Here is a 27,107-nt window from a genome sequence, read left to right as displayed (position 1 = left end):
GCCGCCGCCGCCGCCGCCGCGCTCGCGGCCGCGTCACACGCCGCGGCCACGCCCCCCGCCGCAGGGGAGAGCGTCACTCGCCGCGCCCCCTCCCTCCGCCCGCCCGCGGCTCGCGCGCCTTAAGGGGGCGATGGCAGCGGGGGAAGCAAAGGGTAGGGACCGCACGGGGCGGGGGGGCGGGGAGCGCGGTGTCACCTGAACGGGACGCGTGGGGGGAGGCGAGGAGCGGGGATGGGCGCGGAGAGGAGCGGGGGGTGCATGGGGATGTCAGCTGTGTGGGGGTGTCCGTTAGGTGGGGGTGTCCCCTGGGGAAGACGGATGCGGGGGGGCGATGCAAGGGGCACTAGGACCTGGGGGAAGGGGGCGGGGGGGGGGGGAGCAGAGCCAGGAAGGGGCACTAGGACCTGGGGGAAGGGGGGGGGGGGGGCGGAACCAGGAGGGGGGCACTAGGACCTGGGGACACACACACACACACACACACACACACACTAGGAGCTGGGGGAGAGCATTAGGACTTGGAGGAGGGACACACACTAGGACCTGGGAGGGCATTAGGACCTGGGGAGGGGACACTAGGACCTGGTGGGGGAGGGGCACTCGGACCTGGGCGGGGGCAGGGGGCAGTAGGACCCCGGCGGGGCAGGGCTGAGGCTGGGGAGCGGTAGGGCCGGTGGGCGCCAGGCGCCGGCGCGGACCCTTTAAGGCGGCCGGAACTACATTGCCCATCGCCCGCCGCGCGTGCCCCGCCTCCCAGTTGACAGACGGGCCGTGCGGCCAACCGGCACGCAGGGCGGTGGGGCGGGGCGGCCAATGGGCGAGCGAGGCGGGGCGCGGCGCGGCGCGGCGGAGGGAAGATGGCGGCGGCGGCGGGCCGGTGGCGGGCCGGGCTGATGCTGCTGGCCGTGGCGCTGGGGCTGGGCGGGCCGCGGGCTGAGCAGACGGAGGAGCACCTCAAGCGGGAGCACTCGCTCTCTAAGCCGTACCAGGGTGAGTGGGGCAGGGGGGCGGCGGCGGACCGTGCCCGTTACCGGCGCCCGGTACCGGCGCCCGGTACCGATGGTGGGCGTGGGCCGCAGGCGTCGGATCGGCCAGCTCGGGGCTGTGGGACCTGTTGGGCAACGCCATGGTCATGACCCAGTACATCCGCCTCACCCCCGACGTGCAGAGCAAGCAGGGAGCCGTTTGGAACCGAGTGGTGAGCCCGGGGCGGGGGGACCGGGGGGCACCGGAGTGGGCGGGGGGGGCTGAGGGAGAGGGTCGGGACCGGGGGGGGACCGGAGGAGCGGGGTTAGGCCAGGTTGAGGGGGCGGGGGAGGGGGATTTGGGGGCTTGGGGTGGGTAGGGGGGGGCCGGGGGAGGGCTGGGGGGCCGGGGAGGGGGGGAAGGGGTTTGGGGGGGCCGGGGGAGAAGGGACTGGGGGCCAGGAGAGGGGGGGAAGGGGACTGGGGTTCGGGGAGGGGGGGGGGGGCTTACAGGGGGGTTGGAGACTGAGCCGAGGGTGGGGGGTTCCCTGAGTACGGGGGTTTTGGGTGCGGGTACATGGGGGGGCCTGGGGAAGGGGGTTTGAGCTGGGGGGGTGGGGGTGTCAGGGGGGCTGGGCAGGGCTGGGGCAAATGAGGGGGGGTGAGGGGGCCAGGCCAGCAGGTATGAGGGGCTTATGAGGAGGGGGGCGTGGGGTGGGATGGTCTGGGGGGCTGTGGGGACACAGCGGGTGTTTGGGCTGGGGAGGTTTGAGGGTCTGGGCCAGGGTGGTGGTGGGGAATTGGGGTGGGCTATGGAGGCCATAGGGTGGTGGGAAGCTGGCTGGGGGTGTTGAGTGAGGCAGGGGAGGGCCATGGGGGTTGGAGCTGGGGTGGTTTTGGGGCCTTTGGGCTGGGGGTCCCAGCAGCACTTCAGCTTCCAGCCTTTGGTGTGGCGATTCCTGCTAGGGCTAAGTCCCCGCCATATGAATTTGGGGTGCCTGTGCTGACCAGCTTGGGGTCTCTCTTGGGACCGCCATGGTTGGAGCACACCCGCTGACCCCTTTGCCGTGCCCACATCTCTGAATGGGGCAGGTAGAGTGGCAGCTCAACGTGGCGTGCCAGCGCTGCACCCACGAGCCTTTTGCCCAGCAGGCAGCAACGCTTCCTTTAACACCTTGATAATTCCTGTTGAATTTAAATCTGGGGTTGAAATCAGTGGGGGCTTTGTGCCCCACTGCTCCACAGTGATTTGGAAAACGCTTTATGAGACCAGAAGTGATCCGTCACGCGCAACTTTTATTGTTATAAAATATCGAGGGAGGGTTTTTTTTTGCTTGGGTTTACAGCTCCCACAAAATGTTGTGGCTTCTGAGTAAAGCCACTGGCCAACTTCGCAACATTGCGTGAGGAAATCTGTTACAAGCTCGTCGTGTTGTGTGCCTGTTAGCACGGGGAATTTGTTGGGAGCTCGAGAAATAATTGGCTCATCAGCAATTAAGAAGCTGGAGCTGCTCCTCGGGCTCTTTCTGCTCTCTTTTTCCCGGGTGTGAGTTATTGATTTTGCTGGAGTTGCTGTTGCCTCAGAATAGCATGAGGTCGGAATCGATTCCTTGGCTTTTTATATCATTGGATAACAACCAATTCCCTCGGCTTAACGATGTGCCTTGGGATTAATTATTCTTGCTCGCATCCAAAATATAGGACAGCACGGCCTGTTGGCAAGGGAAACGGGGAGCGGCAGCGCGCTCTCTGGTTTGGTGGCACATGGAGCTGCCGACTGTAGCGATGGGCAGGGGACGGTGCAGCCGGCTGCGGTGGTCCGTCCCCACCGGCCCCTCACCCTTGTGGGCAGGGAAGCGGCGGGTGCTGGCGTGAGGGACACCCTAATTTCACGTTCTCACTCCTTCTCTTGCAGCCGTGTTACCTCCGAGACTGGGAGATGCAGGTGCATTTTAAAATCCACGGGCAAGGCAAGAAAAACCTGAACGGAGACGGCTTTGCTATCTGGTACACCAAAGATCGCATGCAGCCAGGTAAAGCGCCGGCGGTAGCTGCTGGGGTGGAGGCTGTGCCTCGAGGGGAAGGTGTCAGGCGGCATGTGCCACCTTCTCGAGGACACCTTCTCCCCGGTCTGTAGGCTCACTCAGGGAAATCACAGTGGGGAATTGCAGCATCGTCTGGGGAACTGCAGTGTTTTGGGGCCTTAGGGCTGTTTTTGTTTCATCCTGGCATGCAAAGAGGGAGTAAGGACCATGCATGAGGCTGCCTCTGAGCCTCGGCACCCTGGGTTTGGGGTTTACAGGGGCCCCCGGAGGCTGGAGTCAGCTCGGGGGTAGATGGCTTTGTGATTGTTTTGCCCCGATCTTGAGATGGGTGGTGTAACAGGAGGTGTGGGGCCTCCCGCGCTGGAGTCAGCTCCTTCAAAAACAGACTACAGAGGAAGCTCGATCCTTGACCAGCAAAGGATAGGGGATTTAATCTAGCTCTCTGACTTCCCTGCCAGGAGGGTCTGTGTGCTTGATTAACCGCTCAAGGCTGCATGGAGCTCTATAGTGCTCAGCTCTGTCTCTGGCCTTTGAAGAGGTGATGCAGCTCTGTCCTACAGAAGCAGATGGAAGCTGGGGACAAAAGATCCCTCCCTGCTGATCCCCCATCACAGTATCTGACCGGGGTCTCCTTGCCACAGTGACGTTAACAAGCCTTCATGTCCCCTGACCCCGTATATCCTCCCAGCTTGACTTGTGCATGCGTTTTGATGCAGAGTTAAATGACTTGAGGGTAAATCTGCCCCTGTGTAGTCTGGAGAGTGGCTGCCTCATCAGCTGATACAGAGAACAACATGAAGGAATGGGTAACAAACCCTTTGCAACGCCTGCCTGACCTTGCCACCCTTATTCAGAGCCTCTCCTTCCTTCTAGGGCCAGTCTTTGGAAGCAAGGATAATTTCCTGGGCCTGGGAGTATTCGTGGACACCTACCCAAACGAGGAGAAGCAGCAGGAGGTGAGCTAGGAAGGATAAATGGGGCCGTGCTGCTTGCCAGCAGCCTGCAGAGTGTGGCACGGGCAGCACCAAGGTTACCGCTCGCGTCGCCGTGAACGCCGCTCTTCATCGGCGTGGTGCAATCTTTTTTGAGTTCTTAAATCAGAGACCAGATATTGCTCTGCTTTCTCTCCACTGTCTTTCCCTGCCTTGCTCTGTGTAGTTGGTTTTTCTTCCTAGCGAGGCAATAACTCTTCAGAGATGTGAAAAGCTGCAGGGTAGTTTTGTGGTCAGCTTTACCCAGAGAAAAAGCTTTCAGGGCAGGAGAAAACTAGCTGATGCCACCACCTCTGCATTGTGAGCTCCTGTGCTTTCTGGAGGCTGCCAGCAAGTAGCACTTGATGTGAAGTTGTACCAAGAGCGTGGTCTTTGTAGACCTTGAGTAGAGCGGTACCCGAGCTGCCAGCCCAGGCCTGCCTGCACAACGGGGGTGTTTAGTGGCAGCTAGTCGCAAGAGGCTTTCCCTGCTCTCAGGGATGCAGCGTGACTGCGCTCTGTCTCTTTGAAAGACGCCTGTCTGAAGACCTTTGTGTTCCTGATGCCTGTGTTGCTTGTTTGGGGATTATTGGCCTGCCTTCCTGTGGAGAAGGGAGTGCAGAGGCAGTTAAAACTGGGCCCTTCCCACCCTGATGCTGGAATCGGTTTCATCACTCCAAAACCAAAGCTGGACCCTTTCTTAATTCTAGCTTCCCCTAAAAAATAGGTGCTATTTTACCCCAAGACCTTGGTGCTAACCCCACTGCCCCACAGGACCCCATTCATCCCTGGGAGAGAGACAGAAGGGTGCAGTTGGGATGCACCCTGACCTCAAAGCTGCCGAGCAAATGTTGAGTAACTACCGGCTTTTGTTCAAACATCCAAAGCAGTCGGCTCTGGCGCGGGGGTGGACTTTGTGCTCGTAAAAGCCTTTCTGAGCCGCCTGACGCAGCGTAACCAGCAGCACTCGGGGATTAGCATGGCGTTGGATGGATCTTCTTGATTTGCAGGGTGGCAGCTCTGCTTTTGTGGGGTAAAGGGATGCACAGCAGGTCTTATTTAAAAGAAATAATCAGTGGAATGTGGGTGTCTGGCTTCCCAGCGCAGTCTGCAACCGGAGGGGGCTGCCCTCCTCCGGTCAAGCACTGAGGAAGGGAAGAGATGGAGAAATGCTGATCAACCAGTTGCTGTAATGGTGTATGGCTTCGTGGCTGCATTCTCTTGCCTCTAAAAGGACAAAAAGAAGCATCTTATTCTTGAGGGAAAAGGGACAGGTTAGTTGTGGGTCCTTGGGGAGCGGTCGTGGCTGATGTATCCCCCGTTGGGCACTGGCTTTTGTGCGAGTGAGCTGCTGCACGACAAGGAGGAGAAATGCCGTACGTGGCAAAACCTGACGTGGCTTTTGCCCACCGACACCGTTTCCTAGCCATGTGTCCCGAGATTAGGCACCTAACACCTAAACACCTCTCTGCTTTAGTCTGCACTAAGCCGATAATACACTGAGCTCTCTAGGGAGGAAGTTTCCAGGTTGCAGGTTAATGCTAAACTCTGGTCTGTGACCGTCTTGCTTCTGTGCTCTTTCTTGCTTTGCGATAACCCTGGACTGGCAGGCTCAGAAGAGGAGGTACAGCCCGGGAAATCAGGTACTTGCTCTTGCTGACCTACCCATTCCCAAGCTGTCAGGTTTGACCTTGCCTCATGGTCGAGGAATTCCCTCGTCTGAGCTCCAGAAATCCCTGTGCGAGCCCAGAAATCCCTGTGTGAGCCGGGAGACTGCATGGAAACTGGCTGTCCTCCATCCCGGAGGTGTGGGAGCTGAGGCTGAGCCTGAGGAAGGCTGGGGGATGAAGTGGGACCGTGCTGTTGTCTTGTTGGGATGGATTCTTGGGAGGTGAAGGAGTTTGGGGTCCATAGGGCTGTCACGGCTCTTGACCCCGGAGGTGTGCCGGGCTGTGCGAGCAGCTGGTAGAGCTGAGCCGTGGTCGGCAGGGCTAGAGCAGAAACTCACCCCCGGCCTTGCTGTCCTCGCAGCGCGTCTTCCCCTACATCTCGGCCATGGTGAACAACGGCTCTCTCACCTACGATCACGATCGGGACGGGAGACCAACAGAGCTGGGGGGCTGCACGGCCATGGTGCGCAACCTCAACCACGACACCTTCCTGGTGATCCGCTACGTGAAGAGGAGACTGACGGTGAGTGCTGCCTGCCAGGGCAGAGCGGGCAGCGGGGCCACAGCGGGGCTAAGGGAGTTTCTTCTTTCTCAGGTGTTGATCGATATCGACGGTAAGCATGAGTGGCGAGACTGCATCGACGTGCCAGGCGTGCGCTTGCCCCGTGGGTACTACTTTGGGACCTCTTCTGTCACCGGAGACCTGTCAGGTACTGCCCCGGGGCCCCCAGCCTTGTTCCCCAAGCAGCTCTGGCAGCTCCTGCGCAGCTTTGGGTGTCTGGAGGTGCAGCTCGGTACCTGCTGGGGCTTACAGAAGCATGCGAGGACCTTTCCATGCTTTAAACACCCTTGAGCTGTGAGCGGGAGCCTTGTTTTTTTATCTTGCAGCCACTCCTGAGGAGCCAAAAGCCCAGTCTGGGCACGTTGCTTTCCCGAGCACTTTGTCTAGGCAGTGCTTCCCACTTTCCCTGAGCTCCCTGCGGGGCCACAACCCAACCTCAGCAGCCTCTCTTAACAACACGTGGTGAAGTGGCTGTACCGGCTCAGCCGGAGGGTCTGTCTCTAAAACATGCGCCTTGGGAGGAGTAAAAACGGGATGAGCACTGAAAAAAATCTACTTACTCTCCTGCCACAATCCGTGGTGCCTGGATTAGCCCCGAGGGCAGCGCTGGAGAGAACTGCCATTGCTGCAAATGCCCCAGATGTTACAGCCAAGCCACAATGCTCCTGCTTTCTGACTGTCTCTGGGACACGCCTGGGTGTATTTTGCTTTGGATTTTGTAGCCTGAGAGCTATCACCCACCCGTTATTGAGGGAAGGACCAGCCAGGCATGCCTGGAAACGGTGGTGCAACAGGGGCCAATGTAAATTTGATTTTGCAGAGAGCTAAAGCTAAAGCCCTCCACCTTGCTCAGCATAACACTTCTCTCCCAGCACTGGTCCAGGTGCTCTGAGGCTTGATGTTACCCCACTGTGCCTCTTTCGGCAGGTTTTAAGCCCAATTTGAGTTATGCCTCTACAAAAGTGCATTGATGGCCAGCGTCTGGGCCCATTGTTGGCTCCAACAAAAGTTCCTTTTCTCAGATCTCTGCCCAGTGCCCGGGGAGCTGGCAGGCTGGCGTGGAGCGCTCGCCTTGTCCCACTAACAACTCCACCATCGCAAGCAAAGGAAGCAGGGCCACGTGAGGCCGATGCTAACGCATTCCCTTTGGGTGGCCAAGCGGTTTCGAGTCAGATGATCTCCCGGTCTGGGCTGTTGTTTTTCAGTTTAAGTAGCTTAAAGGTTCCTGTTGGCAGAGGGCCCTGTGCTGCGGCGCAGCTCTCAGCCCGGCGTAGACCCTGCCCTGCGGCAGTGAGTTTTCCTGCCTTGGGAGGAGAGAGCCAGCGCTTTTGCCCCAAGTGATAGCGTCCCACGGTGCTGCCTGTGGCACTTTAATCCCTGGCCAGAGCCATATTTGTCGGTGATGCCTCAGGACATGCTTCTGCTCTGCTTCCAGACAACCATGACATCATTTCGCTGAAGCTTTACCAGCTGACGGTGGAGCGGACACCGGAGGAGGAGAAGCGGGACAGAGAGGTGTACCTGCCGGTCGTGGACAACCTGAAACTGCCGGGAAGTGAGTAGGAGCTGCCAGCTTCATTCAGGGGAAGGTGGGACCAGCCAGGATCTGGGGGGACCCACAGCTGTGGTGCTTGTGGAGCAGAAACCACATCATCTTGCCAGCAAACCGGCCGAGGTCCAGCTGGAGTTGGGAGTTCCATGCCCCCTTCCTCCTGCCGATGGTTGTTTTTGCCCGCTGTGTGACACAACCAGTGTCACAGCCCTTCTGTGTTCGGCGTGGGTGTAGCGGGCAGCAGCGCTTGCCCTCGGAGAAGTGCTGCCCTCCCGGAGGCCCCCAGCCTGCCGGGCTGAGCATGTCTGCTCCGCTTTGGTCATGTCATGACCAAAATGGGGTGTGCTGGTCCACTGAAAGCTCACAGAGGTTTGAACCTTGATGGTGTCATCTCCCCTCCAGAAATCCCACCAGAGGCACGTCCATGAGCCCCTTGTGTGCCCTGAGGTCTCACGGCTCTGGCCCTTACAACGAGCTGGGACCAAAAGCTTTGGGAAGCCAAATCCTGGGGCGATGTGAGGCTGGCAGGGTGTGCGTGGGGTTACTGGTGTGTCGGTGTGGGGCGGTTAAATGCCCCCACTGCAGGCAGATCTCAGCTGGGTTTCGGGGTGCTGGGCTCTCTGGGGGCTCACGGGCTGTTTTTCTTCCTCTGTCACGCAGTGGAGGCGCCGCTGGAGCCCATGAGTGGCCTGGCTCTTTTCTTAATCGTTTTCTTCTCCCTTGTTGCCATCGTTTTTGCCATCGTGATCGGAGTCATTGTCTACAACAAGTGGCAGGAGCAGAGCCGGAAACACTTCTATTGACTTGAGAACCCCTCCCCAGGATGGCCCGTTGCTAGTCCTTGCTAGCCACATCCTGACTCCCACCCGTCCCAGACTGGCCAGACCGTGATGGACCGACCCTCACAGCTGGGACTCTCGTGTCCACCCAAAAACCCCAGCGGGGATGGCTGCCGTTTCTTACCGGACTCTGGAACTCCCACCGGGAGCGGTGGATCCCCAGCTTGGCATGCGACAGACTGGGAGCCGAGCGCCGTGGGGAAGGACTCGCCGTCCCCTGAAGGAGCTTTGCTTTGTGAGTTGTTTAGGAGGATGTGCTGTGCCGCCTGGAGCCGGCAGCGCTGAGCCGTCTCTCTGCCCTCTGGGGAGCTTGACCGTGGGCAGAAGTCACCACCTCGGCTGTGAAATCCCGCCTGAGGGATGCCAGTGAGCTCCCGCTGTCCTCACCAGACTCCTACGATAACCCCTTGCAGCATTACCGTAACCCTCGCAACCCCTTGTCTCGATCAGCTTTATTTCCAGGAGGGATTTTCCAAGCTGTTCATCCCGCTCCAGCTGTTTTCCATCGCCTGCCTTAGGCTGTCTTTGGAGACTGGACTGCTTTTCTTTGTAATTTGAATTCCCCTGCTGCCATGCGACCCCTCTCTGTCCCGCTAGTCGCCAAGGTTTGGTGTTTTGGGGCAGGGGATGCTCATGTCTTTCCCTGGTGGTGAGGCAGGTCGAGCTGGGAATGTGTCTGGCTGCTGGGCTCGGCCCTTGGGGAGCAGCCGGTCCCCTCCACGAAGCTGACCCGGGGCAGCCCCTCGCTGCAGACCCCTCCTCGGTTCAGGGTGTAACGCTGGGTTCTCCATTTCTAGTAACCATTTGCTGCTGCCTCTCGGGGCTCAGCCCCTTTCCCCGCTCCGCAGGGCCGCTGCCGAGCATGCCACCGCCTCCGCACTCTTCCCGTCCCGGCGCAGCCTCCTGCACCAGCGCTGTTTGCATGTCGTGTCGTGGCTTCTGGCAGCTTTCCCCTCGGTGCTCGCTGCCTCCCGGGGCCCTGAGGAGGAGGAGCTGAGCCTCGTGGGGCGATTCCCCTGCCTCTTAGAGCCGGCGCTCTCGCTGCCTTTCAGGGAGTTGTAGTTTATTCCTACCTCAGTGACTGCTTTGGTCAATGATTTCTCTGCATTTCTCTTGCCGGTCCTCACAGCCGCCTTCGCCCCTGGGGACCTCGTCGGAAGCTCACAAGGTGATGGCACGGAGGGCGCGGGGTCCCCAGAGGGATCCAGGAGAGAGATTAGGTCAGTTTGTCCCAGGGCAGTCCTAGTGGCTCTGGGGACATCAAGATGGCAAATTTGCCACCTTGCCAGCCCCATCAGTGGCAGCACCCTCCTCACTGGTGTCCTGGGGAGCTGTGTCCTCGCCCCACGGCTTTACAGGACACTTGCACCTGGGACAGATCCCCACGGGGGTCCCAGTGGTGCCCGGAGGGGCACACACGTGTGGCCAGTGATTTTTTCGGCAGGATGCTCTCGCCGGGGTAGGTGGAAGCTTCTTTCAAAGTGCCCAATGGTCATTGTGGTGTGAAAGGAGAGTTTTTCTGGTGTTTTGCCTCTTTTTGCCCGATAACCAGGAGCGAAACGTACGCGCCTCTCCCTGGAGCTGTAACTGGTGTCTGGGAATAAACATTGGTGTGTGTGTGCGTGATAGGGCCATGCTTTTTGTTACTGCCAAGTCCCCTGGATGCACCATTTCCTCCCCAAACTGATGCCATCGAGTGCCGTGGCGAGTTGGGGGCCATGTCCCAGTGCCGTGGGGCTCCCCAAAATGGAGTAGCTCCTTTGTCAGCCCCCCCCACCAGCCCACGGCGTTGAGGACGATGCTGTGACCATCACTGGATGTGGCTTTATTAAAGAAGTGACGCAGGTGCGTGGCGTCCCCTCGGTGCGCCCTGGAGATGGCACATCAGGGCTTGCCCGCGCCGGCTGCGGGACGCTCACCGCTGGTGAGGTGCAAGCTGTGGAGAGGGTTAACCAGCTTCATGGCCAAATAACCCTGCAGGGAGGGAGAGAGGGGAGCTCAGGGGGGGCTTTGCAGCCGGTGAGGGGGGGATTGGGGGGGCAGCCGTGTCCCCCGTGCTCACCGGGGCGGCGTAGACGAAGGTGAGGAGCAGGGCAAGGAGCAGCAGCAGTGCCAGCCCCAGGCTGATGCGGCAGCGGTGCTGCCGCCAGACGCCGTATCGCAGGCCACGCAGCGGCGCCTGCAGCCACAGGAAGGACCACTCCGGCCGCCTGCGGGTGACACCCAGCTCAGGCACCCCGTGTCACCCGTGTCCCCCTTCCCCACGCCCTGTGGGGGACAAACCGATCTCCCTGGGGACTCACACGGGTGCCGGGAGCGTCGGGTACATGTTGGGATCTTCCCGGCCTTTCCCCGCCGGCCGCTCTTCCGCCTCCTTTGCTGTCAGCAGCTCCAGGCTCAGCTCCAGCTTTCCCTGGAGGGGGGCGATGGGTGGGAGGTGGGGTGCAGGATCTGTCCCCCCCGCTATCCTGCTGCCCCCCTACCTACCGAGAGGCGCCGCTTGCCGCCCTCCTGCACAGTGCAGGGCCACCACCCCCTCGCCCGTCTCTGACGGAAGAGGGAGAGCCGGGAGGGGACCGGCGTCCCCCGCCAGGGCCAGGGGCTTTTGGGGGTCCCCTGCGGTGTTGGGGTGCAGTCCCGGGGGTGCTGGGCAGGCCGCGGCAGCCTGGTGAGCTCCAGCTCCAGGACGCCTGCGGGGAAAAGCCAAAGGTGGGGGGCAGCTGGCTGTGACCCGTGGGTGCTCCCTGTCACCCGTGGGTGCTCTCCATCATTTGTGGGTGTCCCCTGTCACCTGTGGGTGTTCCCCACCCCACCGGAGGATGCGGGGCAGGGAAACAGAGTCTCACCCAGAAACTCATCGGCCGAAAACTTGTCGTTGTCCCACACTTGGAGGATGAGCTTGGGGGGCACCTTCAGGACTGTCTCGTCCAGGCTCCAGAAATGCTCCTGCCGTGGCGGGGAGGGGGAAAGAGGGGTGTCATGCTCGTCCCCTCTGTCCCCCCCACCCCGGCACCCCCCACCCCAGGGTGCCCCTCGCCTTCCGGGGCAGGACGCAGAGCTGCTCAGCTGCCAGATACTCGAAGGAGAAGACGAAACGCCAGTTGAAGCCCCCGTCCCCCTGCAGCGAGCGGTAATGCACATCTGTCCTCTGCCGCTGCTCCTCCAGCCCGTCCAGCCACCTACCGTGCCACCCGGAGGGAGGAGACGCTGCTGTCACCCTTGTCCCCAGCCCTGCTGTCACCTCCCGGGGGGGAGATGCAGCAGTGGCCTCGGCTCACCCGGTGACGTAGATGTCGCTCATCCGCTGCCCCGCCAGGTTGGTGTCCTCCAGGTCCACGTCCCGTGTGTTCCAGACCACGCAGCGCAGCTCGTACCTGGGGGAGGGGGACAAGGACATGGCACCTTCTCCCTTGGGACATCCCTGTCCCACCCTCCGGGGTCCGGCTGGGCGCTCACCTCTGGGGCTTGCGGGGGGTGATGTCAACGGGGGGGCCGGGGGGCCCGAGGCTGGCAGGGAAGATGTCCACCCACATCTGCACCTTGCCCTGCGCGGCATGCGGGGGGAGGCTAGGACCGGCACCCCTCAGTCCCCATGCCCGCATCTCCCCTTGTCCCAGGGTGTCCCCGTCACCCCTGGGTCCCCATCACACCCACGCCAGCATCCCTCCCTGCACTGGGGTCCCTGTCACCCCAGGGTTCCCACAGCAAGCCCTAGCATCCCTTTGTGCCCCAGGGTCCCCATCACCCTAGGGTCCCTCCCTGGCTGTGCCCTCATCATCCCACGGTCCTCGTCACCCCAGGGTCCCTAATGAGTCGCCATCACCAGCCCCTGCAGCATCACTCCCCTGCCCCCGGGGTTCTTGTCACCCTGGAGTCCCCGCCATCCTGGGGTCCCCATCACCCACCCCTGGGGTCCCTGTCACCCCAAGGTCCTCATCCCCTGGCATCACCTTATATCCCAAGGTCCCCGTCACCCTGGGGTCCCCGGCATCAGGGTGCCCTGTCCCCACCTGCTCCAGCCCAGGCTGGGTGCTGTTGTAGAGGGTGCGGGTCTCGAGGTGCTCGGGGACGAGGTGACAGGCATGGAGCACGTGAAGGGCCAGGCGCTCGCGGGGTGCCCCGGGGTGCCGGTGCGTGGGGGGGCCGCTCTCTGCAAGGCCGAACCGTTGCACCCGCAGGACAGAATCCAGCCCCTTGTGCCCCCACCCAGACCCCCACCCACCGAAGTGGCTGAGAAGGAAGGTTTGGTCCCCGAAGGTGACGGCGGTGCCCTCGGTGCTGAACTCGGGTGCCGGCAGCCCCCGGCTGCGGGCAAAGTGCTCCAGTGCCCGGCTTGGGGGGAGCTGGTCCCTCCAGCGCCCAGGGCCAGCACTGCGGGGACAGCGGGTGGGCTGGGGGCTGTGGCGTCGCCCCTCCTGGGTGTCCCCTCCCTGGCCTTTGCCCCCATCTCCCTGTGCCCCTTGCTGTGCCCACCCAATTCCCCCATGCCCATCCCTGCGCCAACCCCATCCTCGTCCTCTCGTGCCCACTCGCATGTACCCACCCCATCTCCATCCCCATGTGCCAACCTCATCTCCTTGTGCCCACCCCATAACCACCTCCTTATGCCCACCCCATCTGCCTGTCCCCATCCCTGTGCCCACCCCCACGTACCCACCCTGTCCCCATCTCCTTGTGAACATCCCTGTGCCACCCCATTGCCCTGTGCCCACCCCATAACCACCCCCCTGTGCCTATCCCTGTGCCAACCCCATCCTAACCTGCTTGTGCCCACCCCATCTGCATCCTCCTGTGCCCACCCCATCCCTCTGTGCCCACCGCATCCCCATCTCCTTGCGCCCATCCCTGTCCCCACCCTGTCCCCACCTTGTCCCCATCTGCTCCCTCACCATCTCCTTGTGCCCATTCCCATGTACCCACTCCATCACCATCCCCCTGTGCCCACCCTGTCCCCTGTGCCCACCCTATCCTCATCCCCCTGTGCCCATCCCTCTTCCCAACTCATCCCCACCCTTTGTGCCCACCCCGTGCCCTCTCCCTCCCCATCACCTTGTGCCCACCCTATCCCCATCTCCTTGTGCCCATCCCTATCCCCATCTTGTGCCCACCCCTCTGTTCCCTCTCCCTCCCCATACCCCTGTGCCCATCCCCACGCCCACTCCTGGGCTCAGGACCGTGCACCCTGATGTCCCCAGCCCCCCCGGTGCCCCCAGTCCCCAGGGGCACCCACGTGCGGTAGAGGGCAGGCAGCCCGCAGTGGGCACGGAAGCGGGAGAGCAGGCGGTTCTCCAGGTCGATGGTGGTGGTGCCGATCTCCTGGTCGGGTGGCAGCAGGTCGTAGTCCAGCAGTGAGACCCGCAGGTCCTTTTCCAGCGGGATGGTGCCCGTCACCTCAAACAGCCTGGCAACAGGGGTGCCATCAGCCCCGGGGACACGCCGGCATGGGGGCTGGCACCCGCTGGCATGGGGAGTGGGGACCCATAGGCATGGGGACCTACTGGCACAGGGACTCGGTGGCATGAGGACCTGGTGGCATGGGGACCCACCAGCATGGGGAATGGGGCATCTGGTGGCACGGGGACCCGTCAGCATGGGGAAGGGGGACCTGGTGGCACAGGGGGCCTGCTGTTGTGGGGAATGGGGACCTGGTGGCATGGGGAATAGGGACATGGCAGCATGGGGACCTGCAGGTGTTGGGAATGGGGCATCTGGTGGCACAGGGACCCATCAGCATGGGGAATGGAGCACCTGGTGGCATGGGGACCTGCTGTTGTGGGGAAGGGGGACCTGGTGGCATGGGGAAAGGGGATGTGGCGGCATGGGGACCTGCAGATGTTGGGAATGGGGCATCTGGTGGCACAGGGACATGCTGTCATGGGGAAGGGGGACCTGGTGGCACAGAGCCACCCCAACACAGGGAATGGGGACCTGTTGGCACAGGGATGTGCTGGCAGAGGAACTGGGGACCTAGTGGCTCAGGAACTGTCTGGCATGGGGAATGGGGGCCTGGTGACATGCGGACCCACTGGCGTGGCACCTGATGGCATGAGGACCTGCTGGCATGGGGACTTGCCAGCATGGGGAATGGAGACCTGGTGGCATGGGGATTCAGTGGCATGGCGACCCAGTGGCATAGGGACCTGGTGGCACAGGGACAGGCTGGCACAGGGACAAGATGACATGGGGAATTGGGCCCCACCAGCCCCCCGGACATCTCATCTGGGTGCCAGGCCCCCCCAGCCTGGTGCCACCCAGGGGTGACACTGCCACCGGGCCGCCTGCCCTGGCCATACCTGCCAAAAACGGGCTCCAAGGTGTTGGGCACGTACTGGTCCCGCTGGCCCAGTGTCTTCGTTCCCAGTGAGACGCGGACATAGGGGTCACACTGGCAGCAGGGAGGGGACCATCAGGGTGGCATAGGGGCGTGGAGAGGACAGGGGACCCCTGCCCAGCACCTGTGGGTGGCCTTACCAGCCCGTTCCTGTCACGGGGGGGCAGGTCAAAGGCCCGGATGATGTAGACCCGCACCAGGCACTTTTGGGGACGGCTGGGTGGCAGCTCCTGGAAGTGGCGTGGCGGCGGGGGCACCCCGGGGTCCTCGGGCAGGGGGTAGATACGGAAAAGCCCCTGCGAGAGGCGCCCGGCCGTGCACCCCAGGGTGCCCCCAACCCGGCTCTGGGGTCCCCCGGGGGCTCTCACCCACCTTGAACTCGCCCACGAGCACAGGGTCGTCCCCTGCCGTGGGGTGACCCCCTGGCTGGTAGAGCGGGAAGGTCTGGCAGAAATCCTGCAGCCCCTCAAATTCAGGAACCGCCTCCAGCTCGCAGCTGTAGATCTGGGCAGCGGTTCCTGTCCTTGTCCTTGTCCCCATTCCTGTGCCTGTCCCCATCCCCATCTTGGTGCTTCTCCCCATCCCATCCCTGTGCCCTTCTTCATCCTTGTCCCCATCCCACCTTCATCCCTGTCCTTGTCCTCATCTCGTCTTCAGCCCTGTCCTTGTCCCCATCCCATCCCATCCCATCCCATCCCATCCCATCCCATCCCATCCCATCCCATCCCATCCCCTTCTTCATCACTGTGCCCATCCCCAGCCTGTTCCCCTCCCAATCTGAATCCCTGACCTTGTCCCCATCCCATTTCCATCCTTGTACCCGTCTCTGTCCTGTCCCAATCCCCACCTCATCTCCATCCCCATCCCTGACCTCATCTCTATCCCATCTTCATCCCTTATCCCCATCTGTGTCCTTGTCCCCAACCATCCCTGTCACAATCCCCTGCTTCCTTCTTGTCCCCATCCCATCCCTGTCTCCGTCCCTGTCCCTGTCCCCATCCCCAGCCTCGTCCCCATCCTTGTCCCCTGTCCCCCGCTCCAGGTCCCAGGCTCTGGCTCACCTTCAGTCTGTCCCTGTTGGTCCCCTGCCGGCTCTTTGCCTTGTCCCCCATGGCTGCGTAGAATTTGCTCCACCAGTCATCCTCATCTTCATCCTCCTCCTCCTCTGCAGCCTGGCAGGGATCAGGATGAGGTGGGGATGGGTGGCCCTGGTGGCCCTGGTGGCCAAAGTGGCCCCGTTCTTGTGCCCACCTTGTCCACAGCCCCCTTCTCAGTGGTGATCCTGGGCAGCATCTGCAGGGAGCAAAGGGGACTACTTGGGGAAACTGAGGCACAGGGCTGGGGACCCCGGCGGTGCCGAGGTCAGATGCCGGGTGCTGAGGGCTTGGGGGACTCACCTGAGCTATTCTGCTCCGGGGAGCGGCTGCGGGGGGAGAGGAGAAAATAAACCATCCTGGTGGGGCAGGGGGTACCAGGGATGGGGCAGAGATGGAGCAGGGATGGGGCAGGGGGTACCAGGGCTGTACCAGGGATGGGGCAGGGATGGGGCACAGGGGTACCAGGGCTGTACCAGGGATGGGGCAGGGAGTACCAGGGATGGGGCAGGGATGGGGCATGGGGGTACCAGGGCTGTACCAGGGATGGGGCAGGGATGAGGCAGGGATAGGGCAGGGATGAGGCAGGGGGTACCAGGGCTAGGCAGGGCCGTACCGGAGGCAGGCGGCGGGGTTCCAGGGCCGGGGGACTCCCCCTTGCCATGGGGCTGGCAGCAGTACTGCCCCAGGCCCCGCACACAGGCCTGCCCCACCTCGGGCCGGTACCCAAAATCCCGCGTGTCCAGCACCCGCAGCCGGATGGGGGGCACGTACTCCTCCTCTGCTGGCAGGTGCTGGGGCCGAGCCACGCCGTCACCCCAGGGTGCCAGCGGCAGCACCCATGGGTGGGGTACTCCCCCCCATCCACTCCCCCCATCCTCACCAGTGTCAGCAGGAAGGCATTGATGGGGAAATTTGGGTTGGCGGCGAGGTCGGCGATGGTGGGGGTCTGTAGGGTCTGGCCCCCGCACCGCACCTCCAGGCTGGGTGCCCGCACGCCACCGCGCAGCCCCCGCAGCCCCCACGCCAGCACCTGGGGGGCACCCAGCAGCTGTCACCCCCCCGGGGTCCCCTGGGTGCCCAGCGGTCACCCTGAGTGGGCTGCATGCCCGGTGGCACGCTGAAGGTGCCCGTCTCTATCCTTGTCCCTGTCCCCATCTCCATCCTGTCCTCATCTTGTCTTTGTCCCTCTGTGCCTGTCCCCATCTTCATCCCTGTCCTTGTTGCTATCCCATCTCCATCCCCTTCTTCATCCCTGTCCCCATCCCTGACCTCATCTCCAGCCTGTCTTTATCCTTGTCCCCATCCCTCTCCTTGTCCCCATCCCATGCCCAGGACCTTTCATCACTGCCCCTGTCCCTGTCCCAGCCCGTTCCCCTCCCAGTCTCCATCTCAGACCTTGTCCCCATCCCACCTTCATCCCTGTCCCCTTCCCTGTCCTATCCCTGTTCCCACCCCTTTCCCCATTCCATCTCTGTCCCTGTCACCAGCCTGTTCCCCTCCCTGTCCCCACCCCTGTCCCCACCCAGGGTCCCCAGGTCTCACCTCCAGTGCCACCAGCTGCAGGAGGGGCCGGACGCCCAGGGGGACGCTGAAGATCCCCTGTCTCCACGGCGGGGTGCTGACCTGAGCCAGGGACCCATCCTGCTGGGGGGGGACGATGACGGTGGGACCCCATCACCCGGGTGCCCCCCATGCCACCCCCCCACCAGCCCCTCACCTCGGTGTCATGCAGCAGCTCAAAGGCAGCCAGCAGCTCCCCGGCCGGCCCCCCTGGGCCACCCAGCGGGTAACGCCGAAGCCGGGGGGGCCGCCGGTGCCCCACATCCAGCCAAACATCTGGGGTGCACACGCTCCTCCCCAGGAAACCACCGGCACCCTGCAAGGCATTGTTTGGGCATGGGTCCTCCCCCCACCCATAGGTGCCCCCCACCCATGGTGCCGTACCCCTCCGTCCTGGTCGAAGACCTCCACCACCACGGCGGGGGGCTCATCCCGGACACCCCGGGGGTCCCCGTAGAGCAGCACCCGGTGAAAAAGCAGCGTCTGGTCCCAGAGGGGGTCCAGGGTGCCAGGCAGCACCCGGGTGCTCTGGCTGACGTGCACGAAGGAGACGTGGGCGACAGGGTCTGGGTGACAGCGGCACTGTCAGCACCCTGGGGTGCCCCGTCAGGGTGTGGGCTGGGGGCCGGGGGGGTCCCACCTGCAGTGGCCTTGGTGCCGCGGGGTGCCAGCTCCAGCGCCTGGAAGATGTAGCAGCGGAGCTGGAAGAAGTTGGGCTCTGCGGGAAAGGCAGGGGCTGGCAGGGGGGCCTGGGGCTCCCCCCAGCCTGTCCCGGTCCCCCCCGCATCCCCCGGGGCTCACGCTGGAAGGTGCAGAGGATAAGGGGCACAGGCTGCTGCGGGGGGGTCCGGGATGAGCCCCGCGCTTGCCTCTCTGCTGCAGCCGGCTCGTCCTCCTCGGCTGGGCCCTCTGTGCCCTGCGGCTGGATGGGATGTGGGGTGGGGGGGTCCTCCCAGCCCTGCTGTCCCCCAGCCCTGCATCCTGCTGTCCCATGTCCTGCTGCCCCAGCATCACTCCATCTCCACATCCCTCTGTCCCTCCGTCCCTCTGTCCCTTCATCCCTCGTCCATCCCTCCCTCCCTCCATCCCTCCCTCCATCCCTCTGTCCCTGCATCCCTCCATCCCTCTGTCCCTGAAACCCTGCATCTCTCCCTCCATCCTTCCATCCCTCTCTCCCTCCATCCCTCCACCCCTGCGTCCCTCCATCTCTCCATCACTGCATCCCTCCATCCCTCTCTCCCTCCATCCCCCCATCCCTCTCTCCCTACATCCCTGCACCCCTCCATTCCTCCCTCCCTCCATCCCCCCATCCCTCCATGCTGCCCCCTCTCCACCCCCTCCCTTACCCCCGGGACCTCCCGATGCCCCCCAGCCCCAGCTCCTCCCCGGCCGCTCTCCTACCGGGGAGCCCTCCAGGAGGAAGAGGGGTGCCACCGGCGGGGGCTGCGCAGGCACCATGCGCCGGTGCCAGCAGCGTCGCCGGCACACGTCACCCGTCCGGGGCTGGAGGTGGAAGCGGCAGCCCCACAGGGACCCGTACTCCCAGGTCTCAGCACCTGCCACCACCTCGGGGCTGTGCTGTGGGGACAGGGGGCACGGCGTGGCATGGGGACAGCATGGCATGGGGACAGCATGGCATGGCACAAGGGGATGGACAGGGCTGCTCACATCAGTGCACTGGTGGGCAAAGGCCTGTCCCTGCCACCCTCTCCCTAGCAACCCTGTCCCTGCTGTCCCCATCCCTGCTGTCCCCATCCCTGCTACCCCTGTCCCCGCCACCCCATCCTGCCACCCCCATCCTGCCACCCTATCCCTGCCACCCCATCCTGCCACCCCATCCCCACGGCCCCATCCCTGCCACCCCCATCCCTGCCACCCCTGTCCCTGCCACCCCCATCCCTGCCACCCCTCATCCTTACCACCCCATCCCTGCCACCTCATTCCGTCACCCCCATCCCCACTGCCCCATCCCCAATGCTCCATCTCTGTCCCCACCGCCCTGACCAGCTGGAGGAAGGCGGCCACGTCCTGCTCCCCTCCCTGGGCACCGGGGTCCCTGCAGCGGGTGCGCAGCCAGCGCCGGCGCCGGTGTGTGTGGTACGTCTTCTCGGTGGTGTGCCATGCCGGCGGGGGGCTGCCGGGGGCTGCGCTTGCCCCATACTCCCAACCTGCGGCACCCAGATGTCCTCGCCACCGCCACCACCCACCCACCCTGGGGGGCCCGGTGGGGACACCCACTCACCAGCCTCATCCACGGCCCCCGTCACATCCACCCGCCAGCCATCGGTGACATGCCAGCCTTGGGGACATGCCACCTCCTCCTTGGGTGGCACTGCCGTGCCGCTCTGCAAAACCAGGCAAGAGCTGAGCCCTGACACGCTGGTCCCACCCCCACCACCGCCACTCCCCCGGTGCCCCCCACACTGCCGCCCACTCACGGCATCAGTGCTGGCCACAGCGGCAGGTCCCCACTCCCCGCCGAGCCGCCGGCTCTCGTTCTCGTAGACCTCCTCCAGCACCTCACCCACGTTGGTCTCTATGTCCAGCAGCAGCCTTGGAGACAAGGGGACAATGCTGGCGTCACCCTCCCGGCGGTCCCCAAGGTGGCAGAGTGGGTGTCACCACCCGTCCCATGGGGCTCACCGCCGCTGGGGCTCCACAGTCCAGGGTCCGTCCCAGCGCCAGCCCTTGGGGGGCCGAATTCTGTGGCGGGGGAGCCCCGCTTTGCCGGCGCTGTCGGAGAAGCCAGGGCGCCCCAGCAGCCCCCGGGGACCCCACTTGCCCAACAGCTTGGTCTGGTTTTCGTACTGAGGGGGACATGGGGTTGGGGGGGGACATGGGGTTGAAGGGGGCCGGGGGGGCACCCTGGGGTGACCCCCCACCCTAGGGCTCACCGTCTCAGCATAGACGCGCAGGGTGCCCTCGAGGTGCCGTGGCAGGTCCCCGCTGTCGGCCACCCGTCCCAGCCACAGCCGGAGCCGGAGCTGGGCACGGATGTCCCCGGAGCCCTGCGCCCCGCAGCGTGGGTGGGGACGCAGGGGGGATGCGGGGGGGATGTAGAGGGGAGATGGTGGGGGACAGGGAGGGGGGCATGGAGCAGACATGGAGAAGGTCTAGAAGGGACATAAGAGGGGACATGGAGGGGACAAAGGGGACGTGGAGGGGACATGGAGAAGTTACAGAGGGGACATGGAGGGGACATGAAGGGGACATGGAGAGGACATGGAGGAGATATAGAGGGGACATAGTGGTGGACTTGGCAGTGGTGGGTTAACGGTTGGACTCGATCTTAAGGGTCTTTTCCAACCTTAACGATTCTATGATTCTATGACAGAGAGGGGATGTGGAGGGGACATGGGGGGATGTGAAGAGTTCATGGAGGGGACACAGGGGAGATGGAGGGGACATGGGTGGGACACAGGGAACATGGAGGGGACACAGAGGTGACATGAAGGGGACGTGGGGTGCCTACCACCAGGAAGAGGGTCTGGATCCGGCCGCAGAGCCCGCCGCAGGCACCAGGGCCACTCCGGGAGAACATGAGGTCAGGTGCAGGGACACGGGCGCAGGCCACCCGCCGCTCCCCCCGCAGTAGCCACAGCAGCACGTCAGGCACACTGGCCTGTGGCTGTGGGGGGAGAGAGAGAGAGACCGATGGGCTGAGACCGGCCACAACTCACCACAGCGATGACCTTCACACACAACCCCCAGCCCCGGCTCCCACCTCGACGGCCAGAGCGGCCACACGTCTCAGCCAGCCCTCGGCCACCGGCAACAATGTGTCCCAGCTGGCTCTCGGTGGTGTTGCTGCCGCCGTTGCCATGTGCCGCAGGAGGTGAAGACGGGCAGCCCGGAGGTGGGCATCCAGCGGCGTGGGTGTGGGCTGCGCCTCCAACCGGGGCAGCGCCCTCCTGCAAACAGCCCCCCCCTCAAATACCCTGTTTCCCCCCCAAAATGCCCTGTTTCCCCCACAAAATACAGTTTCCCCCCCCCAAATGTCCCGTTGCCCCCTAAAATGCCCTAATTCCCCTGCAGTTGCCCCCTTTTCCCCCCAAAGTCCCATTGTCCTCCAAAATTCCTCATTTTTCCCCCAATTGTCCCATTTTCCCCCCAAAATGCCCCATTTTCCCCCAATTGTCCCCTTCCCCCTAAATCTCCCATTGTCCTCTAAAATTCCCCTTTTTTCCCCCAAATGCTCCATTTCACCCCAAATGGCCCATTTCCCCCCAAATATCCCATTTTCCCCCCAATTGCCTCGTTTTCCCCCAAATGTCCCATTTTCCCCAAAAGGCTGCATTCCCCCCCAACTACCCTCTTTTCCCCCCCAATGCTCCCATTTCCCCCCAAATGCCCCATTTCCCCCCCCCAAATACCCCATTTTCCCCTCATTTGTCCCATATTCCCCCCAAATGTCCCATTGTCCTCCAAAATTCTTCATTTTAGGCCCAGGGGTCCCCCCCCAGCATCCCAGCACCCACCGCTTTGGGACATTCAAGACCCCTGTCTCCCCCGGGACCACCCGCTCACCCACAGTCCTGCGCCAGCTGGCGCAGCAGCCTCCTGCCGATGTCCCCTCCGGCGTCCCCGCAGGCACCCCGCAGCTCCGCCACATTCCTCTCCTGCAAAGATGTCCCCAAACCGTCCCAGCCCAGAGGTGGTAGTGGGGGCACATCCCACCTCACCCCGCCGTCACCCACGGGTGCTCACCAACCGCCGGCACATGGCACGCAGGAGGTTCAGGGCATCCCAGCGGTGACCAGCGTCCTCCCAGGATGAGGTGACAGCCGCCACCGGCTTGTCACCGTACCATGGCAGGTAGTGATAGCGGTTGCCTGTATCCGGACGGCACTGAGCATCCCATGGGATGCTGGAGGCTACCACCCTTGTGGCACCCCCCGCCCCCAGCATCCCCCTCACCATCAAAGAGGGGAAAACCATGCGGGGTGACGGAGGCAGCCGGCTTGCAGGTGACATCGCCTGTGTCCCCGTAATTGCCAAGACTGAGCTCGAAGCGCAGGAGCTCGGGGCCGGCTGGCACCATGGTGGCCGAATAAAAGATCCCACACAGCCCAAACCGTCGGCGAGGCAAGTGGCGCTGCGGCAAAAAAGGGCTAAAATATCCCCAAAATACTCAAATGGCACTTAATAAAAAAAAAACACCCTGGCGGTGGCATCGCATGGTGTCCCCATGTCCCCACCTGGACCCGAGCGATGTCCTCAGGGGCGATGGTGGCTCGCTGGCGCCCATCCGGGGTCCCCATGTGGGTGCTGAGTTCCATCAGCACCCGGCCCCGATAAGCCACCCCAGTGTCCTGTAAAATAAAGGTGGGTGGCAGCTGGGTGTCCTCGTGTACCCCCCAAATGGGTGCTGTCCCCACCCTGCCACCCGCTCACGGTGCTGGGTGTCCGGGCGGGATCCGGCCGGGGACCATAGAAGGGGAGGAAGCTGGGTCCGAAGCAGGGTAAGAAGCCGTGGGTCCCCTCTGGGAATGAAAGAGGGGGTTCAGTGGGTGAGGGAGGGGGGGTCTGGGTGCTGGGGACCTCCCACCCAAGGGTGGACCCCACTCACCCTCAAGCTCGGCACCGGCGGAGGAGATCTGGGAGAGGTGGAGGGTGGCGGTACCCAGGACTTTGCTGCTGCGGGACCTATGGGTGTGCAACAAAAGAGGTGAGGGGGGGTCACCCAAAAATGGGAGGGGTCCCTCCAAAACAGGGGGATCCCCCAAAAGAGGGGGGGTATTCCCCATTTACCCGCTGAGGATGGCCAGCTGGATCTCATCACAGACGGGGGGCAGCTGTGGAGAGAAAAACACCGAGGGGTGTGGGTGGGTCCCTCCCCTTTTGGGGGTACCCCTGCTTTGGGGAGGGGGTGCAGGATGCGTGCTGGGGCTGGCGGGGGGCAACTTACCCTCAGGGGGAAGAAGAAGACCTCGTTCCACGCCGGGCTGGCATCAGGGGGCATCACCCGGGTGCAGAGCTGCGTTGGGCAGAGCCATGAGGCCCCCCCACCTCCCCCCGGATCCGACCCCTCCACCCACGTCCTCTGCCCGGCACCCACCGTCCTGCCGGCAAAGCTGACCCGCACCGCCGCCGCCACGAAGCCCCTCTTGCCGCCGACCGGTAACACCAAGGGGAGGCATTGCCGAGTTGGCTCTGCTGCCGGGGATGGGGAGAGGTGGGCAGGGGGGGTCCCCCAGATCCACACCCCGCCCCCAGAAATCCCACCCAGTGCCCACCCTGCGGTAGGTCCTCGGCACGGTAGATGCGGAGCTGGAGCGTGGCAGCACATGGCGGTGGCCGCAGCAGGTTGGCCTCCACGTCCTCGTCCCCCGACGGCTCCTCCTGCTCCTTTGGGGTAGGTGTGGAAAAATTGGGACCCCTCCACCAAGGGAATATTGTTTTGGGGGGGTGCTGGGGAGGATAGGGGGTGCTCACCGGCACCGGCTCGCCGGCGCGGAGAACGGCCAGGCTGACGCGGAGGTACCCCTGGGACCCAGTGTCGGGGTGATGGGGATGCTGCAGGCTCAGCCACTTCCAGCTCAAGCTGTGTCCTGGCACGGTGAGAGGCCCCAGCATCACCCCAGTGTCACCCCGGTGTCACCCTGGTGTCACCTCGGTGTCACCCCAACCCTCTCACCTACCCGGCGCCTGGTAGACGGTGCCGACATCCAGCTGCAGGGATGGCAAAGGGGGTGAGAGCGCCCGAATCACAGCGTGACGCCCCGTTCCCAGGCCACTGTCCCTCACCTGGAAGACGCCGATGACAGCTTCGGCACGGGTGGCCCGTGAGTCCAGCACCTGTGATGGGGCAGGGGACACAGCATTAGTGGCCACCCTGCTGTCCTCGTCCCTGCCGGTGCCACCGATCCCCCCACCGACCTGGATGTGGATGGGTTCTGCCGCCAGCTGGGAGGGTATCCGGTGGAAATTTTGGCAAAACACCTAGAAAACAGGCAAAAGGGGGTGAGGGTGGGTTGAGGGGACACCAGTGGTTCCCCGTGTCCCCTCCCCGGTGTTACCTCATTGTAGTAGGGGTTGTTCCCTGCCCGGATCCTGGTCCTGAAGCGGTGCTGGCCGATGAGGACCGTCACCACTGGCTTGATGTCATTGCCCTGGAGATGGTGGCCCTCGATGACCCTCACCCGTACCTACGGCACAGGCGGTGATGTGGTGGCTGCCAGATGGGACATCACCCCCAGGTGCTACTGCACCCATGGGTGCCATACCTGGAAATCCTCTTTCCTCCCTGCCAGGGGCTTGCCAGGGCAGTGAGGTGTCCCTGGTGACACCGCTGGTGGTGGCACCTGTCCTTGCATGGGGACTGCGGCATCCCCAGCCGTGCCACGGGGTATGTAGGAGCAGCGGAGGGTGATGGTGCACTGCAAAAGGACGGGTGGCACCCCAAAGCCTGCCAGGTGGCACCCTGGGGTGCTGCTGGGTGGGTGCGTGGGTGGCTGCTCACCCCTGTGGGCTGTCCCTGGGGATCTAGCAGCGGGACGTGGCTGAGGGCCAGCGGCAGCCCGGGGTTGGCCACCAGCTGGTCCAGTGACACTGTGGTGGCACCCAGGTCCCTGCGAGGACAGGGGGACACAATGAGGGTGGCCACACTGAGGGTGGTCCCCCTGGGGTGCCCACCCATGGGTGCTACTCACCCCTGGGGTGCCGGCTGGCCCCAGTGCCGGAGGCGCAGGGCCAGGCTCGCTGTGGGGTGCAGGGGACGCGTGCCCAGTGGCCATGCCAGTGTCTAGCGAGGAGGAGGTCACAAGGAGTCGGTGAGGTGACCCAAGTGTCCCCATGCCACCACAGGCCACCCTGGGGTCACCTCACCTCGTTCCAGGTGGGGCTGCGCTCCTCCGGCACCACCCGGGTGCTCCTGGGGACGCCTGAGGGGGGATGGGAGAGAGGATGGTGGCATGTCAGGGTGGGGACATCGGAGTGCAGGGGGAAGGCTGGCACTGTCCCCATGTGCGGGGATGGACAATGCTCTCCTCAGGTGTGGCCGGCACCATCCCGACACATGAGGATGCCACCCCACTGCACCAGGATGGCCTATGCCATCTTGTCACACGGCGATGGCTGATGCCATCCCATCCCATGGGGACAGCCACCGTGGTGTCCCCCGCCTTGTACCCAGCGGTACCTCTGAACCGGGCAGACACGTGCACGCCAGGCCCAGAGCCGGTGGCCCTGGGGATGTGGGCGCTGGCCACCAGCAGCCGCAGCATGGCCACATCCCCAGGGCCACCGTGCCACTGAGGTGCTGCTGCAAGTCACCGAGGCGCTGCCACTGCGGCGCCGGGACGCGTTCCAGAACAGCACCGTGGCGGGGACGGGGCAGGGGTGCTGCTGCTGTCTTGGCTTGGTGGGTGTCACCATGTCACTGCGTGCCCGTGTCACCAGGTGCCTGTGTCCCTGTGTCCCCACGTCTGTGTGTACCCATACCCATTTGTCTCACTGTGCATCCCCTTGACCCTGTGCCCGTGTGCCCGTGTGCCCATGTCCCCTTGTCCCCATGTCCGCATGCCCCCACATCGCTTGTCCCCATGTGTCCCAGTGTCCTCACATCACTGCATCCCCATGTCTGCGTGTCCCTGTGTCCCTGTGTCCCCATGCCACTGTGGCCCCATGTCTGCGTGGCCCCATGCCCCCATGTCAGTGTCCCCACGTCCATGTATATCTCTATGTCCCCGTGTCCATGTGTCCCCATGTCACTGCATCCTTATGTTCCTGTGTCCCTGTGTCCCCATGTCACTGTGTCCCCATGTCTGTATGTCCATGTCTCCCTGTGTCACTGCATCCCCACATCCACATGCCCCCATGTCCCCATGTCCCCACATCACTGCAACCATGATGTGTCCCTGTGTCACCGTGTCCACGTGTCCCCATGACACTACGCCCCCATTTCTGTGTGCCCCTGTGTCCCCATGTCACTGCATCCCCATGTCCATGTGTCCCCATGGCCTCGTGTCACCACATCTCCATGTCCCCGTGTCCTCGTATCCGTGTCCCCATTCCCATGTCACCACATCCCTGTGTCCATGTGTCCCTATGTCCCCAAGTCACTGTGTCCCCATGTCCCCATGTCACTGCATCCCCATGTCCCCATGTCCCTATGTCCATATGTCCCCATGTCACTGCATTCCCGTGTCTGCATGTCCCTATGTCCCCATGTCTCTGTGTCCCCATGTCTCCATGTCACCACATCCCCATGTCCCTGTGTCCCCATGTCCCCATGACCATATGTCCCCATGTCACTGCATTCCCGTGTCTGCATGTCCATATGTCCCCATGTCTCTGTGTCCCCATGTCTCCATGTCACCACATGCCCATGTCCCCGTGTCCCCATGTCCCCATGTCACTGCATCCCCATGCCCATGTGTCCTTATGTCCCCATGTCCATGTGTCCCTGTGTCACCACATCCCCATGTCCTTGTGTCCCCATGTTCCTGTGTCACTGCATCCCTTGTCCTTGTGTCCCCATGTCTGTGTGTCCCCATGTCTCCATGTCACCACATCCT

General features: G+C 63.3%; 2 protein-coding genes across 4 annotated transcripts; one reads left to right on the top strand and one right to left on the bottom strand.

Moving 5' to 3' along the window:
- Positions 1-67: 67 nt before the first annotated feature.
- LMAN2L (lectin, mannose binding 2 like) lies at positions 68-10,198 on the top strand. 3 transcript variants are annotated; one of them, XM_082336708.1, is made up of 8 exons: positions 68-152; positions 1,077-1,195; positions 2,878-2,995; positions 3,881-3,963; positions 6,010-6,171; positions 6,244-6,358; positions 7,646-7,765; positions 8,423-10,198. In XM_082336708.1, exons 1-8 carry the CDS (start codon positions 131-133, stop codon positions 8,563-8,565), a joined length of 882 nt encoding a protein of 293 aa, XP_082192834.1. In that variant the 5' UTR covers positions 68-130; the 3' UTR covers positions 8,566-10,198. The 3 variants fall into 3 exon arrangements, with proteins under 3 accessions (XP_082192834.1, XP_082192833.1, XP_082192835.1); XM_082336707.1 differs by lacking the exon at positions 68-152 and adding an exon at positions 830-987; XM_082336709.1 differs by lacking the exons at positions 68-152; positions 1,077-1,195 and adding an exon at positions 903-987.
- A 287-nt stretch (positions 10,199-10,485) lies between these two features.
- FER1L5 (fer-1 like family member 5) lies at positions 10,486-25,814 on the bottom strand (the record flags this gene model as incomplete). The annotated part of the gene is made up of 46 exons (XM_082336240.1): positions 10,486-10,575; positions 10,664-10,811; positions 10,905-11,014; positions 11,089-11,291; positions 11,448-11,547; positions 11,639-11,780; positions 11,880-11,975; positions 12,058-12,146; positions 12,612-12,751; positions 12,824-12,972; positions 13,832-14,002; positions 14,895-14,986; positions 15,073-15,228; positions 15,305-15,436; positions 15,994-16,104; positions 16,184-16,225; positions 16,330-16,355; positions 16,643-16,820; positions 16,910-17,059; positions 17,747-17,905; positions 17,974-18,155; positions 18,230-18,307; positions 19,832-19,934; positions 20,028-20,142; positions 20,233-20,396; positions 20,484-20,702; positions 21,062-21,217; positions 21,314-21,500; positions 22,117-22,208; positions 22,297-22,421; positions 22,507-22,684; positions 22,788-22,901; positions 22,984-23,072; positions 23,159-23,235; positions 23,341-23,384; positions 23,498-23,566; positions 23,648-23,745; positions 23,826-23,937; positions 24,025-24,140; positions 24,231-24,261; positions 24,337-24,531; positions 24,609-24,737; positions 25,052-25,160; positions 25,242-25,333; positions 25,417-25,472; positions 25,730-25,814. The coding sequence occupies 46 exons, from the start codon at positions 25,812-25,814 to the stop codon at positions 10,486-10,488; spliced, it is 5,499 nt and encodes a 1,832-aa protein (XP_082192366.1).
- Positions 25,815-27,107: the final 1,293 nt, after the last annotated feature.

This window comes from Platalea leucorodia (genome assembly GCF_965183815.1).
Source record: "Platalea leucorodia genome assembly, chromosome: Z".
NCBI classification, from domain to species: domain Eukaryota; kingdom Metazoa; phylum Chordata; class Aves; order Pelecaniformes; family Threskiornithidae; genus Platalea; species Platalea leucorodia.
The sequence above is the reverse complement of the archived record's forward strand: the minus strand, read 5'-3'. Positions and strand labels throughout refer to the sequence as shown.

What these genes read in the sequence shown, in the direction of transcription:
- LMAN2L (XM_082336707.1), top strand. Translation starts at nt 855, where the DNA reads ATGGCGGCGGCGGCGGGCCGGTGGCGGGCCGGGCTGATGCTGCTGGCC. An exon ending in CAAAGATCGCATGCAGCCAG is followed by an intron (nt 2,996 to 3,880) that starts GTAAAGCGCCGG and finishes CCTTCCTTCTAG; the next exon opens with GGCCAGTCTTTGGAAGCAAG. An exon ending in CAACCTGAAACTGCCGGGAA is followed by an intron (nt 7,766 to 8,422) that starts GTGAGTAGGAGC and finishes TCTGTCACGCAG; the next exon opens with TGGAGGCGCCGCTGGAGCCC.